The 19,737-nt window shown below is 43.3% G+C and overlaps 1 protein-coding gene across 1 annotated transcript in view; it reads right to left on the bottom strand.

Annotated features, from left to right (window-relative positions):
* Nucleotides 1–19,737, bottom strand: part of SETD5 (SET domain containing 5) — a 65,135-nt gene that overhangs the window by 5,114 nt on the left and 40,284 nt on the right. Inside the window, exons 12-22 of the mRNA XM_032698852.1 lie at nucleotides 19,444–19,690; nucleotides 19,161–19,241; nucleotides 16,580–16,843; nucleotides 15,441–15,761; nucleotides 14,691–14,933; nucleotides 11,039–11,168; nucleotides 9,597–9,850; nucleotides 7,098–7,154; nucleotides 5,189–5,650; nucleotides 3,245–3,525; nucleotides 143–276 (exon numbers count right to left, since the gene is read on the bottom strand). Of these exons, the coding sequence (XP_032554743.1) occupies nucleotides 143–276; nucleotides 3,245–3,525; nucleotides 5,189–5,650; nucleotides 7,098–7,154; nucleotides 9,597–9,850; nucleotides 11,039–11,168; nucleotides 14,691–14,933; nucleotides 15,441–15,761; nucleotides 16,580–16,843; nucleotides 19,161–19,241; nucleotides 19,444–19,690 (2,474 nt within the window). The remainder of the gene's footprint in view (nucleotides 1–142; nucleotides 277–3,244; nucleotides 3,526–5,188; nucleotides 5,651–7,097; nucleotides 7,155–9,596; nucleotides 9,851–11,038; nucleotides 11,169–14,690; nucleotides 14,934–15,440; nucleotides 15,762–16,579; nucleotides 16,844–19,160; nucleotides 19,242–19,443; nucleotides 19,691–19,737) is intronic.

Raw genomic sequence — 19,737 nt, forward strand, 5'->3', positions numbered from 1 at the left:
TCAAGCAATATGTGAATAACAATAAAGTATGGTTTGCAGAAAGCAACTTTGATAATGTTAAAGATGAAGATACAACTGACTTCATAGACAAGTTGGCCATCATTTCCCACCAACCAAACGTCCAAAAGTTTCACTGTCCTACCTGCATCCTTCTCCACAGCACTGTCACAGGTAGGTGAGGATTCGTGTCTCTGGGACACCTTTGCACCACTCCTCAGCACCTTCTCGAGTATCCCCCGGCCCTCTCGGAGCCTCTCCACCGACGTCGGGACCATCCTGCAACAAAAACCCAGGAACAGCTGAGGACTGCTATTACACAGCCAGGAACAACATGACCAAAGCAGAGGGGATGTGGGCTCCTTGCTGTAACCACAACATGGGTTTGTCTTTAAAGTCTCTGCTTAAGTTCACCAGTACCGTGTCAGTGCAAATAGAAACCCCTACTGCAGAAAGGAAGGATCAGAGACTACCAGGTCTTTAGACAGATGAAGAATAAACTTCTGAACTGCTTTTGCCATGTAAAAAACCTTTGGTGGGATTTTAGACTGCCAGTCCCTGGCTACCATGACACCACTGCTCTCAGAAAACCAAGTCCTTTATCAAAAACATGGTATAAACACCCAGTTCAGTAATTCACTTGATTACAGAAAAAAACTGGTTTGAAATGCAACAGCATTTTGAAAATCCTGGTAGATTAAATACAGTTTTTTCTATAATTACTTTTATTCAAACTAAAAAGAAGGAAACTCAATACCTTTATGATAATACAGTGCCAAGACAACACAGTTGGATAATGCAGTGTTCCTGGAACAAAACTTGTTTGGCCATTTTGCCTACTAATGACACTCTGTCCCGTTTATTTTGTAGTGTGAAAACTCTCCACTCAAGATTAGTGCTAGATATTGTTCCATTATGTAAGTGTCTTGGCTGAGGGTGAAACAGAGGTGAAATGGCTTTCCTAAAGCCAATCTGATGAAGAAAAACAGAGCCCCAGACAAACCCCAGACCTCTGGGTCAACATTCCATCTACCATGCACAGGACCATCCACATCTCTATAGCAATATGTGTTTCAACATATAAGACAACATCACCTTGACCAGAGATTTACACCACCTTTACCCTGGGCACTGAAGAACGTGTGCCTTAAAAATGCCTGAATTTAAATATTCAGATTATATTAAATGCACTGCATACCATGTAAGCATGCAGTCTAAAAGCACATTAACTGATTTCTGTACTTTTTTTTTTTAATATTTACTGAAAACTGCACTTTATATCATGGGGGTTTTATTATTTTTGTTTGTTTTTTTATAAATAGCCCAAACATTGAAGTTCACCCTCACTTCAGGAGAAGGGGCCAGAGTTCACACCTCATGGAGGTGAATGGGGTGAGGAGGTGAATTCACACCTTCCTTTGCTGTTATTGTTTTGCTGGAGACAGTTTGCTGCCAGGCTGGGTTTACTGGGCAGCAGCACATCTGTTTACTTTGTGATGTCTATCTTGGCAAGTGAAGGAGACAAACTTCCTATTTCTTTTAATGAAAGCTATCAGCAACTAGTGCAGAATTCAGCAAAAATCTGGAAAACTGTGCAAATTAAGGCATGGAATTTTAGTTCCCACCATTTTCTTCTGTTCCTACTATTATTGTGACTATCTGGAAATGTATCTGACATGTAAGCACTGAGAGTTAAAGATGAAATTGGGTCATAATTTTAGCTCAGAAACATGCAGGTTCTAATATATTTCTTAAAAGTAGAAGGTGACTGTACATTTGTCAGCCTTGCCCATTAAAACACAGAAACCCAAGAATTTAAAGGGCAGCAAATCTACTTAATCCCATTTCAAAACGTTATCAGTATGGTTTCAACTTTATATCCAGTGTCCCATAACAACAGGATCTTTATTCCCACACAATACTTGCTCCTGAAACCACGTGAGAAACTGAAGCCAGAGCAGCACCTGCTGAGGAGCAGCAGATGAAGCTCACAGCACATAAAACATGCTACTAGAGCAAGGATGCCACACTGACACCTCACCCTGAACTAGTTTTAGCTAATTCAGCTGTTTTGGGGGTTTTTTCCGCTCTTTTACAAGCAGAAGGAAGCAGCACAGGAGAAGAGGGGAAGAACATGGGATATTATCACTTGTATAGACTATTTGATAACAGAATAATGATGGTAAACTAATCATTAGCAGACTGCCTCAGCTGTGGCCAGTCCCATGATCTGGCAGAAGGTCATCTGGTAGACAGAGAACTGTCAGAGAGATACAAGACAATTGTTTCTATTGATCTCTGCTTGAAAATTGATGGAAAAAGGAAGGAAACAGATCTTATTACTCCTGCAAAGTCACCCAAGTACCTAAGCACTTTCAACCTAAACTTCATACTTCTCACTGCCTTCAGCATTGCTTTGCATCTCTCCCCTTGCCATCCCCCTGCCATTATCCGAGCAGTGACACAGCCACGCACGTGGAGGATCAGCACCAGGAGAGGTGTGTGTGCCTTTCTGCCTGTGGTGTGCACAAACAGAACCTGAATGCAGAACAGCAGAGCCAGTGTCCTACACAGCTCCAGTCAGAACATCCCAGCCGTCACTGCGCAGGCACTACAAAGCCACACTCGGCATTTCAGTGCTGCAGTACTTAATGGTTTGGACCAGACATTACTATCAGGTTCAAGTGTTTTTGAAGATGAGCCTTTCTCCTTATCAAACCTGCTCATGGTAACACAATAAGGGTGGTTTTTCTGTGCCTTTGGCAAGCCACCAACCACAGCCGGGTAACTGTTCTTCAAGCTGTATTTACAGGGCATTAGGAAAGCTGAAGTTGTTGCTCTGTCTCTGCTTCTTAAATGCAAAGTTGAAGAGGGCTGAGAGCTTCCCTTCAGAGTGGACTTAGTATCACTCACGTCCAAAAAGTGTGGAGGTTCATCAAGAAAAGACCTGGATTACATTTTCATTGCATGGGCAAGACCTTCCAACCCAAGACCTCAAATGGGAACTGGTGGAATAGCAACAACTGCTTAACTTCATATGTTTCAAGACAGATTTTTGATATCTAAAGGGCAGGCGGAGAAGGCTGCTGGTATCCTTCACGGTTGTTTAGCAATCAAGAAAGAGAACAATACCAAGAGACCCAACTGAATCCATCCCACTGCACATATTGTTATGGAAATACCTCCTACAGAGTTCAGTCCTTCCCTGTGGAACAATCTCAGGCTGGCTTGGAAGGATGACACTCACCACCTACTGCTGATGCTCTCCTGGGATTTGCTGAGTGATGATGAAGAACCACAGCCCCTGGAGTCCGGTGGGCTGATGTCCTCTACGTGAGGCAGGGAGGGATGAGAAGGGGAGAAGCCACTTTGTGGGGAGGACGGGGTTCGCGCTGCGGAGCCCGACGGGCCGTCTGTGTCAGTCCCAGAGGAGCTGCTGCCCTGCCGGGTGGGGGTCCCCGCCCCTCGCACCGAATCGCCGCCCTCCTTGGCCTCCTGTTTCCGCTTGCGGTATTCCAGTAGGGATACCTGGGAGAGACAGCACAGACATGACTCAGGGAACGCAGTGGACTAGGACAAGGAGGAGGAACATGCCCACACACCATTTAAAAAATCTATTTCCCTGGGTTTGCAGATAAGACTTGATGAGGCAAAGTGGGATTATCAACTCTTCCTGAATCTGCAGAGCTAAGTGGTACAGATTTGAACTGCCATGCCGTTTTACTTTTTATGACCATTATTTCAGCAGAAACATCCAGCTAGTTTGCTTCTCTAACAACCTGGATTTTCTCATTACTTCAGGACATGCATGCATATTCAAGCATCAAGCCTCTATATCCTCCCTTCTCTCAAAATCCTTCACACTCTCCAGTTTGTGATATTATGTAATTTTTTTCAATATCTGTACATCCCTGGAACAGGTAATAAGAGCCTTCTTCACAGAACTGGCATCTTCAGTGCCCCATTCATGTGTATTAGTTCAGCCACATTAATGCCAAAAGCTCGGTGAAGCCTAGCACAGAACTTCAACTTGCTTAGAGCAGGTCCCTGCTATGGAGGCATCGCAATCTTCCAGCACTGCCACCTAAACAAGCTGCTTTTAGCAAAGGTAGAATGTATTTTCTGCAAAGCAGTCTCACATTTGTCAAAGACACCAACCAAAGATAACCCAGTCCCGCAACACAGGGACAGCAGAACCAAAATATTTCCAGCTGAGCCTTTATCTTTCAGTGTGTGTTCCCTCAGAGTTATTATAAGGCACAGAGCCATAAAGGACTCACAGAAGGCAGCTCTGATGAAGAATTTATCAACTATGACTCAATGCCCATACAGAAGGCTTTATGATGCTAAAATACTGAACAGGCTATTTCCAAAAGTAACTCAACATGTGAAGGTTTTAAGATAAGTGTAACTTTAAAAGAAAACCAAAGGAAAATAAAAATCAAGAGCCCCCAGAAATGGAATGGAAATAAGATATTCCATCCAGTTGGACCGTTATACAAGTGATCTGAGTTATCACACTTGCCATAAAAAAAGAAATCCAAGCACAGGAAAAGGCACCAGTATTTGTCCCACAAGTACCCTATTTTATCACAGCACCACCTTGACTCACCATTTTCACTCAGTTTTAGTCCCATGAGGGTCACTGGCCTGCTGTAAGAAACCAATAGGGTATTTGGTTTCTTTAAACCATATTCCTGTGGTTTTAGTTTCAAAGAGCTAACTTTTAAGTAATGACCTTCATCTACTTTCTTTGCAATGTTATGGAAATGTTCTAATATGTTCTAATAAACAGACTATGTTTTCTTTTGAAACATTAGATCCTCTTACCTACTAAGGACCCTTTTCATCCTGACAAATAATACCTCCACCAGCTGTACAGCTGCACTGTATTATTGCTCTGGGTCTTGTCTCATTTTAACAACTGTTGATGAAAGCTGCCAGCATCCTGCTCTACTTTCTGTGCTCCCAGAAGAGGTATTTTCACTGTGGTCTTTTTCTTCCACCTCTCACATCAAAATCTTGCCTAAAGGGTAACAACTCTCTTTCAACAACTGTTTTCACCCAGGCACTGGATGCCTGGATTACTCGCCCAGACTCTCTTCGTTCTGCCTGTAAGTCTTTCCTGTGGTGTTTACAGTTCCCACAGAGGTTCCTGCAACCTAAGAATTTCTTTTTCAGGAATACTTGCCTTCTTCCTCTGCGGTGGATTCTGCGGAGCAGCTCTGACGCCCTCGCAAGCCCTCTCGCCGCAGGGAGACATGGATCCGTGCGCTGCCTCTTTGAGCAGCCCCGACTCGTGTCTGCCGAAATACCCTTCAGCAGGAGATCTGCAGCATCCCGCTTCTGAATTCATGGGCTTCCTCTCTCCCAAAGGAGGAGACCCCCGCAACAACCCATCTACACGTGGCATAGCGTTCAATGGGGAGAAGGCATACATTAAATTAAACTCTGTCCGAAAAGCCTGATCAGAGCTTCGTAGCAGCATCTGTGCTTCCCCACTTTTCCCTGGGAAGTTCATCTCTGAAGTAGAGTTTATGGAGGGCTGTGGAGCCACATCAGAGGATCCAAAGCTGAGCAGCGACGGCCGTTCTTGGTTTGCACTGGAATCCAAGTACCCTCCCTTCGAATCCAGGTCGGATCGGAGGCAGACCTGGAAAGTCCAAGAAGGATACAGGCAGGGGGCGGGAAGACAGGAAAAGTGTCAGGCAAGGGTGGGGAGAGAAATTCAAGTCAGAAAGCGCTCTGTACAGTGCTAGCTTCCTGCTTCCCAGTTCCTTTCTGATTACCCCGTAGGGTCTCTCCTGCACTGTTTTGCTCATTCCACAGGGGAATGACAGACTAAACAATGATCAGTTCAGCTGTCCAGAATGGGATGCCCTTTCCCCTTCAGCAGTCTTTCTGCAACAAGAGGATAAGGCTTGGCACTATCCCCAGGCAGTCAGTGAATTCAAACAAGCATTTTCAATTGCCTCATACGTCCCCAAGCTGATGTTAACACATAGCAGTAGCTATATTAATTATGGAGAGAGAACAGAAAACTTCTGCTGTCCTTTTGCTGTTATATTAGCCAAGTTCTTGACTCTCCCAAGTCAGCCACTACTAACTTCCTAACAATAAAATACCCAGGACATCTAAGCCATTTGTTTTCACTTATTGTGAGCTTTGGAAATCTCCAACAATAGTACATTCATTTAATTTTTACTGCATTTCTACATTTTACAATATCCAACAAAACCACAATGGCATCATCTTTGTGCTGTCACAGTTTCTGGAGCACTAGGCACTGATACAACAGTTTATCCATTTATCTACTTGAAGTGCCAAAAACCCTCCAGGGCAGTAGAATAATCATCTCCTTCACCATGTTAATATGTCAGGATCTCAGACAATGAGTATAACTGACAAGATTTCATCCTTTTTGCAGGACTACAGTGCAGAGGGAAAAACACAGCAGCACCAGGCACCAGCTCTCCTCTCCTGCTGTCGTTGAAAATGTTTCCCCTGCTGTATTACAGCTCCAAGCAATCCACCACATTGGAGATGAGCACAGATTTTCTACTATGAAACAGTCTCTGAGCAAGGCAGTTCACCTCATATTTTACAACAAGGCACTAGGTAAGCAAAGTACTACTTTGTGGCATCTCCTCAACATTTTCAGTCTTCAAGTGAGCGGGTTTAGATAAGTCAAGGCTGAAGAGAGCAGGTCAGGTGCACCACTGTGTGCTCGTAAGTCAAAACTAGTGGTGAGTGCATTCCCTTCCCCAGCAGTCACTTTGGCACTGCTGAGTAAATATCACAGACCACTTATCTGCTGGGCTGGGTCTGACATTGACGATGACATTTGCAGAGTGCCCAGATCTCTTGCCTTCACCTCAACAGCTGAGACATACCAAGTCTTCCCACCAGGGTCAACAAGTGAATCAAAAATTCCAGTCTTCAATTTGTTTGCTCTCTTGTGACAACCCTGAAAACTCTCCTCAGCCTTGCTGTGACTAACGCTCCACACTTATTCCCACTGCCGCCATGCCCCTCACCCCTCCCCTCCCAGCACACACGCGCAGTCACGCGCGCGCTCCCGGGCCGGGTGCGGTAACTACCTCAGGTGACATGGACTCGGGCCTATGCGCAGGGGAACTCTCGGGGGAGGATACGTTCTAGAGGAGGGAAAAGCATCTAGTTATTCATCTACTTAAAAAGTCAAGAAGCAAAATACAACGTACAAAACACAAGCAGAGAGGTTAGCAATGGCTATTCTAAACAAAAACCATCCCAGGAACTGGCTCCAGCCTGGACAGCAATGTGGTTGGTTAAGTGGGTTCTAAAGCTTCCTGGAAGCACAGATAGGACTGGGTTACTGCATCTCATGATGCAACTTAGATAGGACTGGGTTACTGCATCTCATGATGCAACTTAGAACCCAAAGCAGAACGTGAACATTAACAAAAGCAGCATTTTACTCTTTATATTTCTGATGCTGTCAGACAGAGTTTGCACCATGAAATATAGAGAAAGAAATTTATGGTGTTTATTCTGGGAACATGGGAGAGATGGAAAGCCTGGTTTAGCCCAAAAAGTAAACTAAGATCCCTCAAACACTACGGTGACCTTTCAAAGACACTACACTAAAAACCAAAACAGTTTCCTTCAGTCCACTGTGGGTCACCTTTCCAGACAAAGTCAAGAGAAGAGGTGTGGACAGCCAGCTTTATGAAATGTCATATCATTTGAGCACCTATCAGTAAAGGCAGTGTATGCCCTTGACAGCAGTTAAGGGCTCCTTCCCAAGCACTTCCCTTTCCATGCTAATGAGAAGGCCTAAAATAGAATCAGAGAAGAAGGTTTCCCAGAGAAATATGGCAGCAGTCGCTGTCTTGTGCAAAGCAGAAAACCTTACAAAACTGAGGAATCTCAAATTTGTTAGCTAAAAAAAAATTCTGACAAACTCCACAGAAAAAGCAGATGCATGTCCTCATGCTTCTAGTCACTCCTATGAATATGCAGGGCTAAGCATCCTCTAAATTGTTTCCAGTCTAAAAAGGTCACAAAACAGTCTGAAAAAACTCAGTCTGTAAAAAGCCGACAACCAGAGCTTCAGAAGGCTTATGATACAAATTTTTCAGAGAGCAGCTAGGAAATCAGTCAAGAAGGAACTTTCTTAAAAGCCTTCAAAAATGTATTTCTAAGAAGACAAGCTTCCTTGAGGAAGCTTGTGAACTGATGGAAGAATCTTTCTGTCACTCTCTTCCCACAGGGTCACAGGACTGAAGCATAAAGCTTTATATGTGGGGAGATGCATTCCCTCCAGTTAGAACTGATGATAACGAAATGAAACAGACATGACATTAAAACAATGATATTATGAATGAGGTGCATGGGAGGAAATACAAAAGTTTTAATGGAGGAGCCTATGGTCCAGTGAGTTGTTAGACTCCTTTCAAGAGGAAAAAAGGAGAAAGACAAGTTAAGTTATAGATACCCAGTGAAATCAAGGCTAGTTAACTAACACTATTGTGGGAGAGGAAAGGGATGATTAGACTGTGGCAACACTGCCCTGAGCTGCCTCCTTAACCACTGCTAGGGAAAGGATCATTTCCTATTGAGCTCTCTGCCTGGAACAGTCTTTTGTCTCTCTCCTCATGCTCCACAATTCTTCCCTGCTAACCTCTACAGAGCTGCCCCTCAAACAACTTACAAGACAGGGCTCTCAAAGAAAATAATCAAAGCACACTAAGCTAAAAATACCACCTGTTGCAAAATGAATGAGGGATTCCTGCAAAATAGTCCCTAGTATGGAGCAGTCCATCACTGCACTGGTTTTAACTGGCAGAGTACGAGCAGCTGGCCTGAAGAGTTCCACAGGTTTTTAATGAAAATATGCCATGCTAGAAAACAAAACTAAACCTGCAAACAGCATGATCCCTACTCACAGGCACAGAGCAGCAACAGAAAGTGGAAGGTCCTGGTGGGATGAATGCTGGTAATTCTCCCACAGAGTTTAGAGCAATGGAAACCACCTACAGAGCCTTCTCACTACTAGTGCTGATTTTTGCAAAAGTAAAGTATTAAGAAATCAAAGGTATTACAGTATTTTCTTTCTACCCAATCAAGGTAAAGAAAAACCAAAGGATACGGTGGAAGCTGATGTAAAGTATTTCTACCACACTTGGGGTTACTGAAAGCTGTTTGGAGAAAGAGAAGGTGAGAATGGCAGACAGCCTTTGAGAAATGGAACACTACTGCACTCTTTGGAGGAGGCAGGGTTTGGAAGCCACATTGGCACAGGGATCTGAAGTGGGAAAGATGATTAAAGATCACTGAAAAACCTCCAAAATTCAGGAGCTACGCTGCAGAAATAGAAAAAACAACGTAAGACTAATGTTACTCACAGCTACAAAGTGAGGTTTGACATTTAACACAGTAGGAGATTTGGTCAGAAGTGGAGTAGGGGAGAAAGGCAGCGGTGCTCTTGAGGCTGACACTGTGATGCTGGTCAGCAATATAGCCACACACTCCAAAAGGAGGGTGTCCCAAGTGTCGCCCTTGCTACAAATATTCCCATTCCTCTTTTTAGCACCCTCAGTGCTGGGCAGATTTACCTCGAACTGTAGTGGAGTATTGCAGCGACTGGCAGCCAGAGAGGGGATTGGTGAGAACATCACACCATAGCCATTGCGACTCTCCTCCTCTCCAGGCAGTGAGGAGCAGGGTGTAGCCAGCTGTGGGCTCGCTGAGCCAGGAACTGAGGGAATGGGAGGTGGAGGGGTCACGGGAGACAGTGGCCGCAGCAGCTTCTTAACATTCTGTTCCATCAAGTAGCGAGACTTCCACTTCTTCAGGGGACTCAGCAAGTCTGAAAAGTAAACAGGGCTGAACCATTAACCTTAACAAATCACATTGTCTCCTTCCCCAGCCAAATGAAGCCCATGAGTCTTCAATGCAATTACAAAAGATTCCTACTAATGAAGTACCCCTGAATTACTTCTTTAGCAATGTTCTAGATACTGCTAACAGGACAACTCATAGTCAGGAACATGCAGTGAACAAGGAAAGGAAATATTTCAACTAGAAGTTTGCACAAGAAGGAGCTAGGGGAAAGGAAGACAGGAAAGGATGAAAAGAGTAGAGAAGAATGAAGAAGAGGGGTCAGAGGACGTGTCACTGTCACTGTTACAAACAAACCAGAGGTAGCTCAATTATTGCTACCTGAACCTAACAGTCCCCTATAGGCTACATCAATACAGCCCAAACACATTTCACTTCCATAAAGGATTAAAGCCTTTCCCTCAGGGCTACTCCTCTTTAAAATAATAATCTTTTCTGATGCTCAGGTTAAAAAAAAAAAAAAAAAAAAAATCAGTAAATTCTACAGTTCAGTTGTTTGCTTCTTCAGTTCTTGCTCAGGATGTACATTTATTGCTTCTGGCATTCTGTTCATTTCCTGTTTATCTAACTTTTCAATAATCAATTCTGTATAATGTCTCTGTTGTCTAGCCTCCTGCCATCCTTGGAAAACTGATCCCTGGCTGGGCAGATCTTCACTCTCTTTCTCTGTAAAAGGATTCAAACACAGTATTTAACCATTCTGTTCCTTTACTCATAGATTTTTAACTTCTCCATCTTTGAGACTTAGTCATTTGTCTATTACACACGTGCCTGTAAGACTTTCCTGTATCTTCCTGCAGTCAGCAGGTATTTAATTGCCCATCTAACATCCTGATGAAAAGAGATAACACTGTACTCACTTCCCCCCCCATCCCTTCTATTGTACAAAAGATCACACAACACTGAGGCTGATGATGCAAGATTAAATTATTATCTTTTTACAAAAAAATACTGAGAAACTTTGCACATGCTCAAGCTAGAATGGGTCTGCAGAAATTTCAGTGAACAACAAAGCAACATTCTCACCTACCACAGAGCTGTGCCATCAGGCAGCAGTGCACACTGAGATATCACTTGTACAGCTGCCTTTGCTACTCGGCAACTCCCCCAGTTTGACTCCAGAGCCAGCGCTGCCCTGATGGTGCTGAGCACTTACCTGTGTCATCTTTGCAGATGCTGGAGGAGCTGCTGTTCTCGTTACTTTGGTATAGACACTGGGCTCTGTTCTCTTGAGGAGCTGGTGAGGTCTGAGTCATCCCCTCTTCCAGGGCTTGTTTGATCCAGCGCTGAAACAGAACGAGACTACATAAACGTGAAACTCCTCGGGTACTTTCTATGTCATCTTGCAGGATGCACTCAGACTCCTACGCTCTTGTGGAGCAGGGCAGGCTGCTCAGAACACCGGGATTACCTCCCTCGCGTGCGCTCAGGCAGGAGCTGTTAGAACACAGCTGTCAGCACCGAGCCCACCACCTACTGTGACGGGGCTGACTGTGCTCTTGATGGGATGTGTTCTGGGAGCAGCAATCCTCAGCAGTAACACAAAGATAAGTAAAGGGCAAATTATAAACATAAAAATGCAAAACACTGGTACCTAAAAATTAATCAAAACAATCACAATTTAAAAGAAAAGGGACGCAAATGTGATGGACTGTCTACATCCCCTGGTTTTTGCAAAAAAAGCTGTTTCCTGCCCAGGAAAACAAACACAGGAGACCTCTGCTCCACTAAGGCATATTAGAGCTTAACATAGATTCTGCTTTAACAATTCCAGCAGAGAAATGGCTGAGTTTAATCACATTACAATTCTTTCAGGACTGTGCTTGCTGCCAGAGACAGAGAGCAAAAAAATCTGATAAAAAGGCAAGCAGCACTTTTCAAGGAGGGCAAACCAAGAAAAAAAAAACCAAACAAAACCTTTTCTTCAGCTACTATTAAAAAAGATAAAAGTCACAGTGGTCTTCTGAACATGGACAATAAAGAATGTATCAGACCTCATACAAGAGAACATGAATTGAAGCCTCAGCAAATCAGCTGCTGCAGCAGGTGTGCTACCTCTGTATCTTGATACAAACTGACTCTTTATGGCAGGCAGGAACTACCTTTACTATAAAAATAACTGCTGCAATATAAGGGAAAACACTCAGGTGATTCAGTAAAATGAGAGCAAACTGCTGAAAAAAAGCAAAGAGCAATTTTCATTTGTGCAGTTTACCCAGGGGACTCACTTTACCAGACTTTTCTTCTCCCAGAGAGGTTTAAAATTGTAATTTTACCTTTCAGCAATCCACAGTTCATCTGCATGCCAGCAATGTGTATCCTATTAGAGATACACGTGTATGTCTTATGATTCCTCAAAGCTATCGTGAAAGTGCATCAGAAACTCAGAGGCCACAATCCTCAAAGTGAAAACTTCAATACGAGGGTGAAGAGCAGGTGACAGGATCTACTTTGATGGCCTTCACTACTGTACAGCAGACGCTTCTTCTCTGTTCAAATGTAACTCAATGGATTCCACTGCGGCCACCAGGAAAAGTGAGAAGTGCCAGCCAGTCTGGAGCACCACTACCTCAAACGTGGCATCTGATCTGACAGCCAAGTCACTGTACAGTGTGTGATTAACGTGAGAGCAGGTTACAGTTCAGTTTCCTTGCGAGGTTCAGACACTGCCATGCTTTGGATGCAAACTGAGATCATCAGCTGAATTTTTGGCACAGTTCTCAGTAGTTTAAGGATGAGGCCTGCTGACAATCCAAGAAAATATGTGATCTATTTCAACAGCCTTTATAAATCAACCTCCCTGGCTGAGTAGTCAAAAGTAGACAAGACAAAGATCAGGTCTTGAGAGACCAATGTCATCAAGTTCTGGACCATTTCTAGACCTCAGCTGGCTGAAAAGGAGGTGTTCCCTGTGAGTTTTCTAAACATTCCTGAACATGAGAAGCAGATTTCTACATCTCCAGACTGTTAAGTCATAAAACCACCAAATGCTAACAAGCATCTTCCAAGAAAAAGCTATGGATCTCCTAACAAAGTGGACAAAAAACCTCACTAGGACAGTTAAACATTTACATTCAAAAAGCAGAAATCTAACAAATTATTTCTGCAACATCTGTTCTGGAAAAAGCAGCTTTCAGTATTTTATTAATTATTTAGATAATGGATAGACATTGCATTTAAATTTTCAGATTAAGAAACAGGAACATGCTGAATGACAGCATTCACAATTTTCCTACTATACTGGGAAATGGACAAGCAAAAACAGTGCACACCTTAGCACAGGATAGAACAAAGTACCATATAAAGTCAAAACCAACCACTTCTAAAATTACAGGCTAGAAAACTAATGGGTTGTTCTAACACACTAAATCATGAACTGAACATGAGTTTAAATCAACCTGTCAAAGAAAACTCCATCATACTGGTATGCACAAAATATACTAACAGGCTAAAAGACACCTTTCTGCTTTGAAAATGTCCCTGCTGCAACACAAGTTTTGGACACTCAGCTTTGAGGAAGGTGTGGACTAAATGAAAGTCATCTGTAGTGAAATTAGTCCATTCCCTCTCCAGCAGTGAGAATTATCATTTGACTAGAAAATAGTCAAATGTAGCAAAAGATCAGAAGACTTGTTCCATCACAACAGTTTTCACTCAATTGTGAGCTTGCTGGTAGTTGCACAGCAACTGCACTGAGCAGAGAACTCCAAATAACTGTGCCAGCTTTGCTCCGGATGCTTCTCTCTTCCCTGAGGCTTAAAGATACTGTTCAAGTTCAAAAAGCAGCTCAAACCTTGCAGTTCTCAAAGATGCTTGAGGAGGTTGCCCAGGCACACAGAAACAGACAAGGTTTTGTTCATACTTCTATATATGAACCATGAAGAGCTTTACCTAAAAAAGTAAATACCAAAGAGAGACCTCAGCTTCTTTTAGTAGGTGCCTGTTAGGGCATGACAACAAATTGGCTGAAGGTGGAAACAGTAAAGTCCAAAGATTTTCTCTGGAAAAACACCTTCAAACAAAGGAAGGCAAAGAAACCAGGACATGGTACCTGACTCTGAAAGCTACCAAGACAGTTTGATCAGAAAGGATTTCCACATCATTGTTCTCAGGATCCCAAGGAACTGGAAAAATCTCTGAGCAAAGCCAACAGCAAGATGGATTCTGATACAAATCTGATCAAGCAAACTAACCTGGCTACTGTTTCCCTGTGGATGGGTAAATACTGGCATTTACTGGCCATCTCTGGAGGAATCCACAGCTGTGCACAGTTCAGGCTTCCTGCATGGCCTCAAGAACCTATTGCAGATAGGCTGTCTAGGATCCCAATCAAAGAGCTGTGAACCTGCTCTTGCAAATAGGCAAACTCAAAGCTTTTAAACCACACAGGCTCTTCCAAAGACAATGGATCTTGACTGGGGTACTGTTTTCTTGAGGTCCTCTGCAACACTGTCCTATCCCCACAATGCCAACCATCTGTTGATGGAGTAACTGTGAAAGTAGTAACATAAAACTTTCTAAGGGCAACAATTGAATGAAACACTCTTTGAATCGCATATGCTGGATAATAAACAGCCACTGTGTATCTGAAAGTACATGTTTCTAAAAGTACATGTATCTGAAAGTACATGTTCACTGTAACAGAACAGTGACTAGGAGAAAGTCAGCAGTCTGGACACTGCATCAACACACCAGCTCAGCAGGAATACATGGAAATAAACTCCAAGAGGACACAACTGCTTTACAAGGGGGCCAGTAAGAGCTGGATGAGTATAGAGCCCATGAAGGTAAGACATGAGCAAACATACCTTTTTACAGGAGCTGTAAATTCCATCCAACAGAAAGGGCCTTCGACGTCTCTCTGGGTTGAAAGGTGAACCAAAGCGAATGTAGTGTTTAGGTGTGGTACAAATCAGCGGGGAGTGGATGAGACCTGGCAACATATTTAGGGTAGTTGCCAAAACTGTTGGGTCCGTAGTAATGCGCAGAGGACACTCAATAGGACACTCCTGCTTTTCTGCCTTGTCGTTCAGCCATTCGGTAACAAGATACTGAAGGAGAAAACACACATGTCAATGCAACCAGCACAGGTGAAGAAGAAGGGCAATGTGGCACAATGGTGTATGGGGAAGCAATGCTCAGGTAGAACACCTCTCCTCCTCAACAGGAAGAACACAGGCAGGACTTCCTGTGTCAAACCCAATTTTCACTTGTGGCAGGCACAAGAAGTAATCCAGTGTTACAGAAGTAGCTTGATTTTATGCTCCATTTGTCTTATTAAAAGGTTCTCGGAGAACTTGATCACCTTGTTCAAAACTAGTTTCTAACACAAACCTGTAACACCTAATTTATGCCCAGCATGTGGCAGTTGCCTGCTATCTTCTCCAATTTTTCCCCCTTGCCCTTACAAGTTTATCCTAGCTTGTACATTACAGTTGCAGTCACATTCCCTCTTGGTCTTCAATTCTAAGTTGAAAGCCAACCTCTTTGCTCCGTCCTAACCGGATACCCCCCAGCCTGCCTTGCCATCCCACCTTTGAGCACTTGATCATATTTACCTTTTTAGTTTTGGGGTACTTTACTGCAGCTCGATTAGACTGAGATCCCGCAGCCAGGACAGCGGCTGGGTCAGATCCCGTCAACTGTCTGCCTTCTCCTGGCCCTTCCACATTGCTGACATCTGTTGTGGTTACCAAGCTGGCAGTGCTTCCTTCCTCTGGGACAGCCTGCGTGAGTTCAGCTTGCTGGGAACTGGCTTGTTTCTGCCTTCTCAGTCTTTGTGCTGAACTGGTCCGGTATCGAGAGAAACGACTTTTTGGTCGGGGCCTGGAGGGTTTTGCTGGAGCTGGCTTAGTCACTGGTTTTTCAGGGACAGCTTCCTACAATATAAACTGTCATTAGTCCAAGCACCTCTAAGGGTATTCCTTTTCTCTGCATACAGGATCAAGAATTGAGATTGACACTACCTGACTCTCAAAATCTTGTTGGACTCTGTGTTGGTTCATAAGATGGCCTTGGGGACCCTTCAACACTGGCAAATTATCGTTTTGTCTTCTGCGTTCTTAAAAGGATCAACCAGAACACGGGTCTTTAGGAAGAAAGCAGCAATATGAAACTTGCCGCTTGTCTCAAGGTAACTGCTCTTACTCCTGACCTGAGCTGACATGGAGCATTCCAGGCAAGTGTCTGGGCCCTGCCATAAAATGGGAACACATGTATCCAAAGTAGATTGGGTAAAGAACTCCATCACTGCAGTTATGCATCCAACTTAAGCTCACGCCAGCACAGAAGGGGCCCACCCAGTGAAGGAGCCGGGCTTGTTCAGCCCAGAGAGGACAGAAGGGGATGTAACAGTAGCCTTTCTACAACCAGCCTGAAGTCACCAAGAAGATGCAGTGGTGCATCAATGTACATACACTGAAACGAGAGGCTCAGACTGGATACATGGCAAAATTTTTTCACTATAAGAACAGTTACGAATTTGAAGAGGTTTTCCAGAGGGCCTGTGAATCTCCATCCCTGGAGGTTTTCGAGACTGGGTAAAACCTTGGCTAGCCAGGTTTGACCTCAGAGCTGACCCTACCTGACTCAGAATAGACTAGAGAGCCCACAAAGCTCCTCCCAACCTGAACCATCTTATGACCAGATATGCTCTGAGCTTGGCAGAAGGTATCAAACAGTCCTATCTTCATCTTACCGCTACTTGTGAAGACCGCCGTGTGTTAACCCCAGTACTGCTGTTACTGTTAGGAACATTTGCGGGAGGAGCACTTGGTGCTGAACTTCCATCTTCAGTTTCAGGAGTCTCTGTTTTTATTTCCTCTGGCTCAGGAACTTCAGAATTGACGTTGATTTCAGCGTCAGTGCTGTTACGATCTGAAGGTTGCTCTCGTCTCCTCTTTCTCTTTTCCAAGTTCTCAAACATGTGCATGATGGCTTCTACCTTCCTGTCTTCCCGTGACTAGAACACAAGAGTAAATTGAAGTCAGCATGGTGAATTCTGCACAAAAGGAAGAGAAGGCACAAACAGATATGGGAAGCAGCAGAGGATGGAGAACAACTGCCAAACAGCAATGACAAAAGCCAGACAGGGGACAGAGAGAAGCAGTTCTTTTCAGTTATTTGCATTTTTCACCATGGCAAATTTCCCAGAATAACAACAACATAATCATGTGTTCATAGAGTAACTAGAAGAACTCGACTTTGTTCTTAAATAGGACCACTTAGATACTACTGAGTTATATTTATAAAACAGCCACGAGGAAACGCGTAATTTTGAAGAATTAAAAACCGCAACTTGGAAACAAACAGAGCTACTTGCTAATGACCAAACGTTAGAAGCAAAGAGAAGCCAGAGGCAACAGAAGTAAGTGATTCAGTAATTTGCAGCAAGTATAACACACCACACAAACTGACTAAAGTGATCCAGGTTCATTCCTTTCCTGATGTCAGGAGATGACCTAGCTCAAAAATAAAAGCTTTGGTCTAAGCAGCTTACATAGTGGATAAGAAAAACAGAACATGAGAGAATAGAGAGGCAAACCAGACACATTTGATAGGAAAACAGAAAGGACAGGAAATCTTATCACCTAGCTGTGTCAGAAATAATTGGTAATTATGCATGTAAAAGGCCCAGTACAATAATGTTGCAGTGACTGGCAAGAAATAGGATGAATCAAGTGGATTTTAAGAAGTGGGGTCAAGTGTCTCCTGAGATTTTTCATGAAGGAGAAAGTATCTTCAAGCACACAGCAGTACTCAGTCACAGCAGCCTGGCCTTTTACAGCTTTCTGTTCAAGAATATTCAATACACGCACACACAAAGAGAGACAGGGGAAACTATAGATATGGGTATTTACCTGGTGCCAAGTATAGAAAACTGAATCGCATTAAAGCAGATTAACTGGTGCAACCTACAGGAACAGGGCTTACAGGTTCATGGGAAACTAACACTTCACTTAGCCTTATTGAACTATTCTGTCCCAGAAAGAGATCAGCTTCCCTGCATTAAAATGAGATCTTTCCTCCAAGCTAAAGGCCAGTCTGATGGATGACTGCTCTCATTCAAATTTCAATGGAAATTGACTGCTTTATCTCATCTGTTCTAAAAAAATCCATGAGATAATCCAAGGATCTCTGGATGGCCCTAGGCTCTGCAAGTTGCTGCACTATTTTAACATTTAAAGCGTTCTCAGGAAAATTATACTTAGAAGACCCATATCTCTGATTAGATGAAGACAGGTGGTGGTACTGGTGAGCAAAGAAACACAGGGAACTGCTAGTTCCAATATATTTGTTGGCTGGTAAAAAGATGGGAACAATTTTTCAGTCTTTCTTCCTTGGGTTTTTGGGTTGGTTGGTTGGTTGGTTTATTTGTGTTTGGATTTTTTGCTTATTTATTTAAATTAATGAATTAAGTAGTACCAGAACGGCTCCATTCACACGCATAAAACATTCTAATCCAGGCAGTAATCCCCGGAGCCATAAGAAGCACAATGAAAAAACCCACCACTCTAATCATCACAGATGAAAGCTGAAAAAGGACTGTGTTATCAAAGATCCCAGAGCATCAAGAAATATTTTGATCAAGACGACTGTTTAAGACAACAACAACTTGGGAGCACAAAGATATTTCCTAGTAAGTGCCAATAGTACTGTTGGTGGTCTAACCCTCTTACTAACATTTGTCACTTGTTCCTACCTTTTTGCCACATGGCAATGTGTTTATAAACTCATACAGGGAACAGATACATGTTAACAAATCTAACTGAGCAAAAGGGGTTAAATTTTAACAAAAATCATGACATGACCTAGTTGAAAATGTCCCTGCTCATTGCTGAGGGATAGGACTAGATGACCTTTGAAAGTCCTAACTCAAATTATGCTATGATTCTATATCATGCCATAAATTCTTGTACTGGCAATAAGGAAGGGCAGAAGGTACAATTACCTTTTTTGAATCTGGTGCTGATAGTGTTGCTAATGGTATGTTTTAGACTACAGAACAGCCCTGAAAGTAGCAGTTAAACCTTTCAATCAGGAGACAAATCTGCTGTATATCTCCTAATCTGCAGCACCCTAACAGAAATGCTATGATGTGGAGTCAACCTAGGTGGTTTCTTACCACTTTTTTTTTTTGCTGCTGTTAATTGACTTACTGAAGACCACTAACAGTCAGGATTCATGCTGAAACAAGCGAAATAATAAACTGGATCTGTTGGTCACTGCATGAAGCCAGTCCTAAGGGGGATGATACCCAGACAGAGAAAAGTACTTGCCCGTCGGCCATGGACCAAGGCTCCCTGTTCATCTACAGGCTCCTCTTTCTCCCCTTCTTGTTTCTCCTCCTTCTCTGGCACCTGAAAGAGAAGCCCAGTCTTAGTATATCAACAACATCCAGTACCATTTTAAAGTTATGAACATTTCTGAGCAATTTAAGGTGCTAAAGATTTAAAAAAAGGCTTCCTGCAGTTTCTGTTCTTCAGATTCCAGAGCTATGGGATCAGATTCCACAGCACTGAATGGTAACAACATACATAACAAGGGGGCCAAAGGTTTTACCTCATTGTCACTGACTGCTGCAGGTCCCTCAGGAACTTCCTCCGTTTGCTGACTGCTGTTCTCATCCGATGCAATGCTCTGCTGTTCCATTTCTAGCTCCTTTCGACGGGCTTTTCGCCGGCGTGTTTCTGCCCCAATTAGTGTGCCTAAAACAGGTGGAGGTAGGTGTTCTGCAGCATTTGGGCTACGTTTCTGCACAGGGCAATTCCGGTTCCCCTTGTGACACGCACAGTCCACTTTATAATTGCTGCTCCAAAACACAAACATAATTCGTGTCACTCTTCATTTCTCAAC

Source organism: Chiroxiphia lanceolata, chromosome 11 (assembly GCF_009829145.1).
Source record: "Chiroxiphia lanceolata isolate bChiLan1 chromosome 11, bChiLan1.pri, whole genome shotgun sequence".
Taxonomy (NCBI): Eukaryota; Metazoa; Chordata; class Aves; order Passeriformes; family Pipridae; genus Chiroxiphia; species Chiroxiphia lanceolata.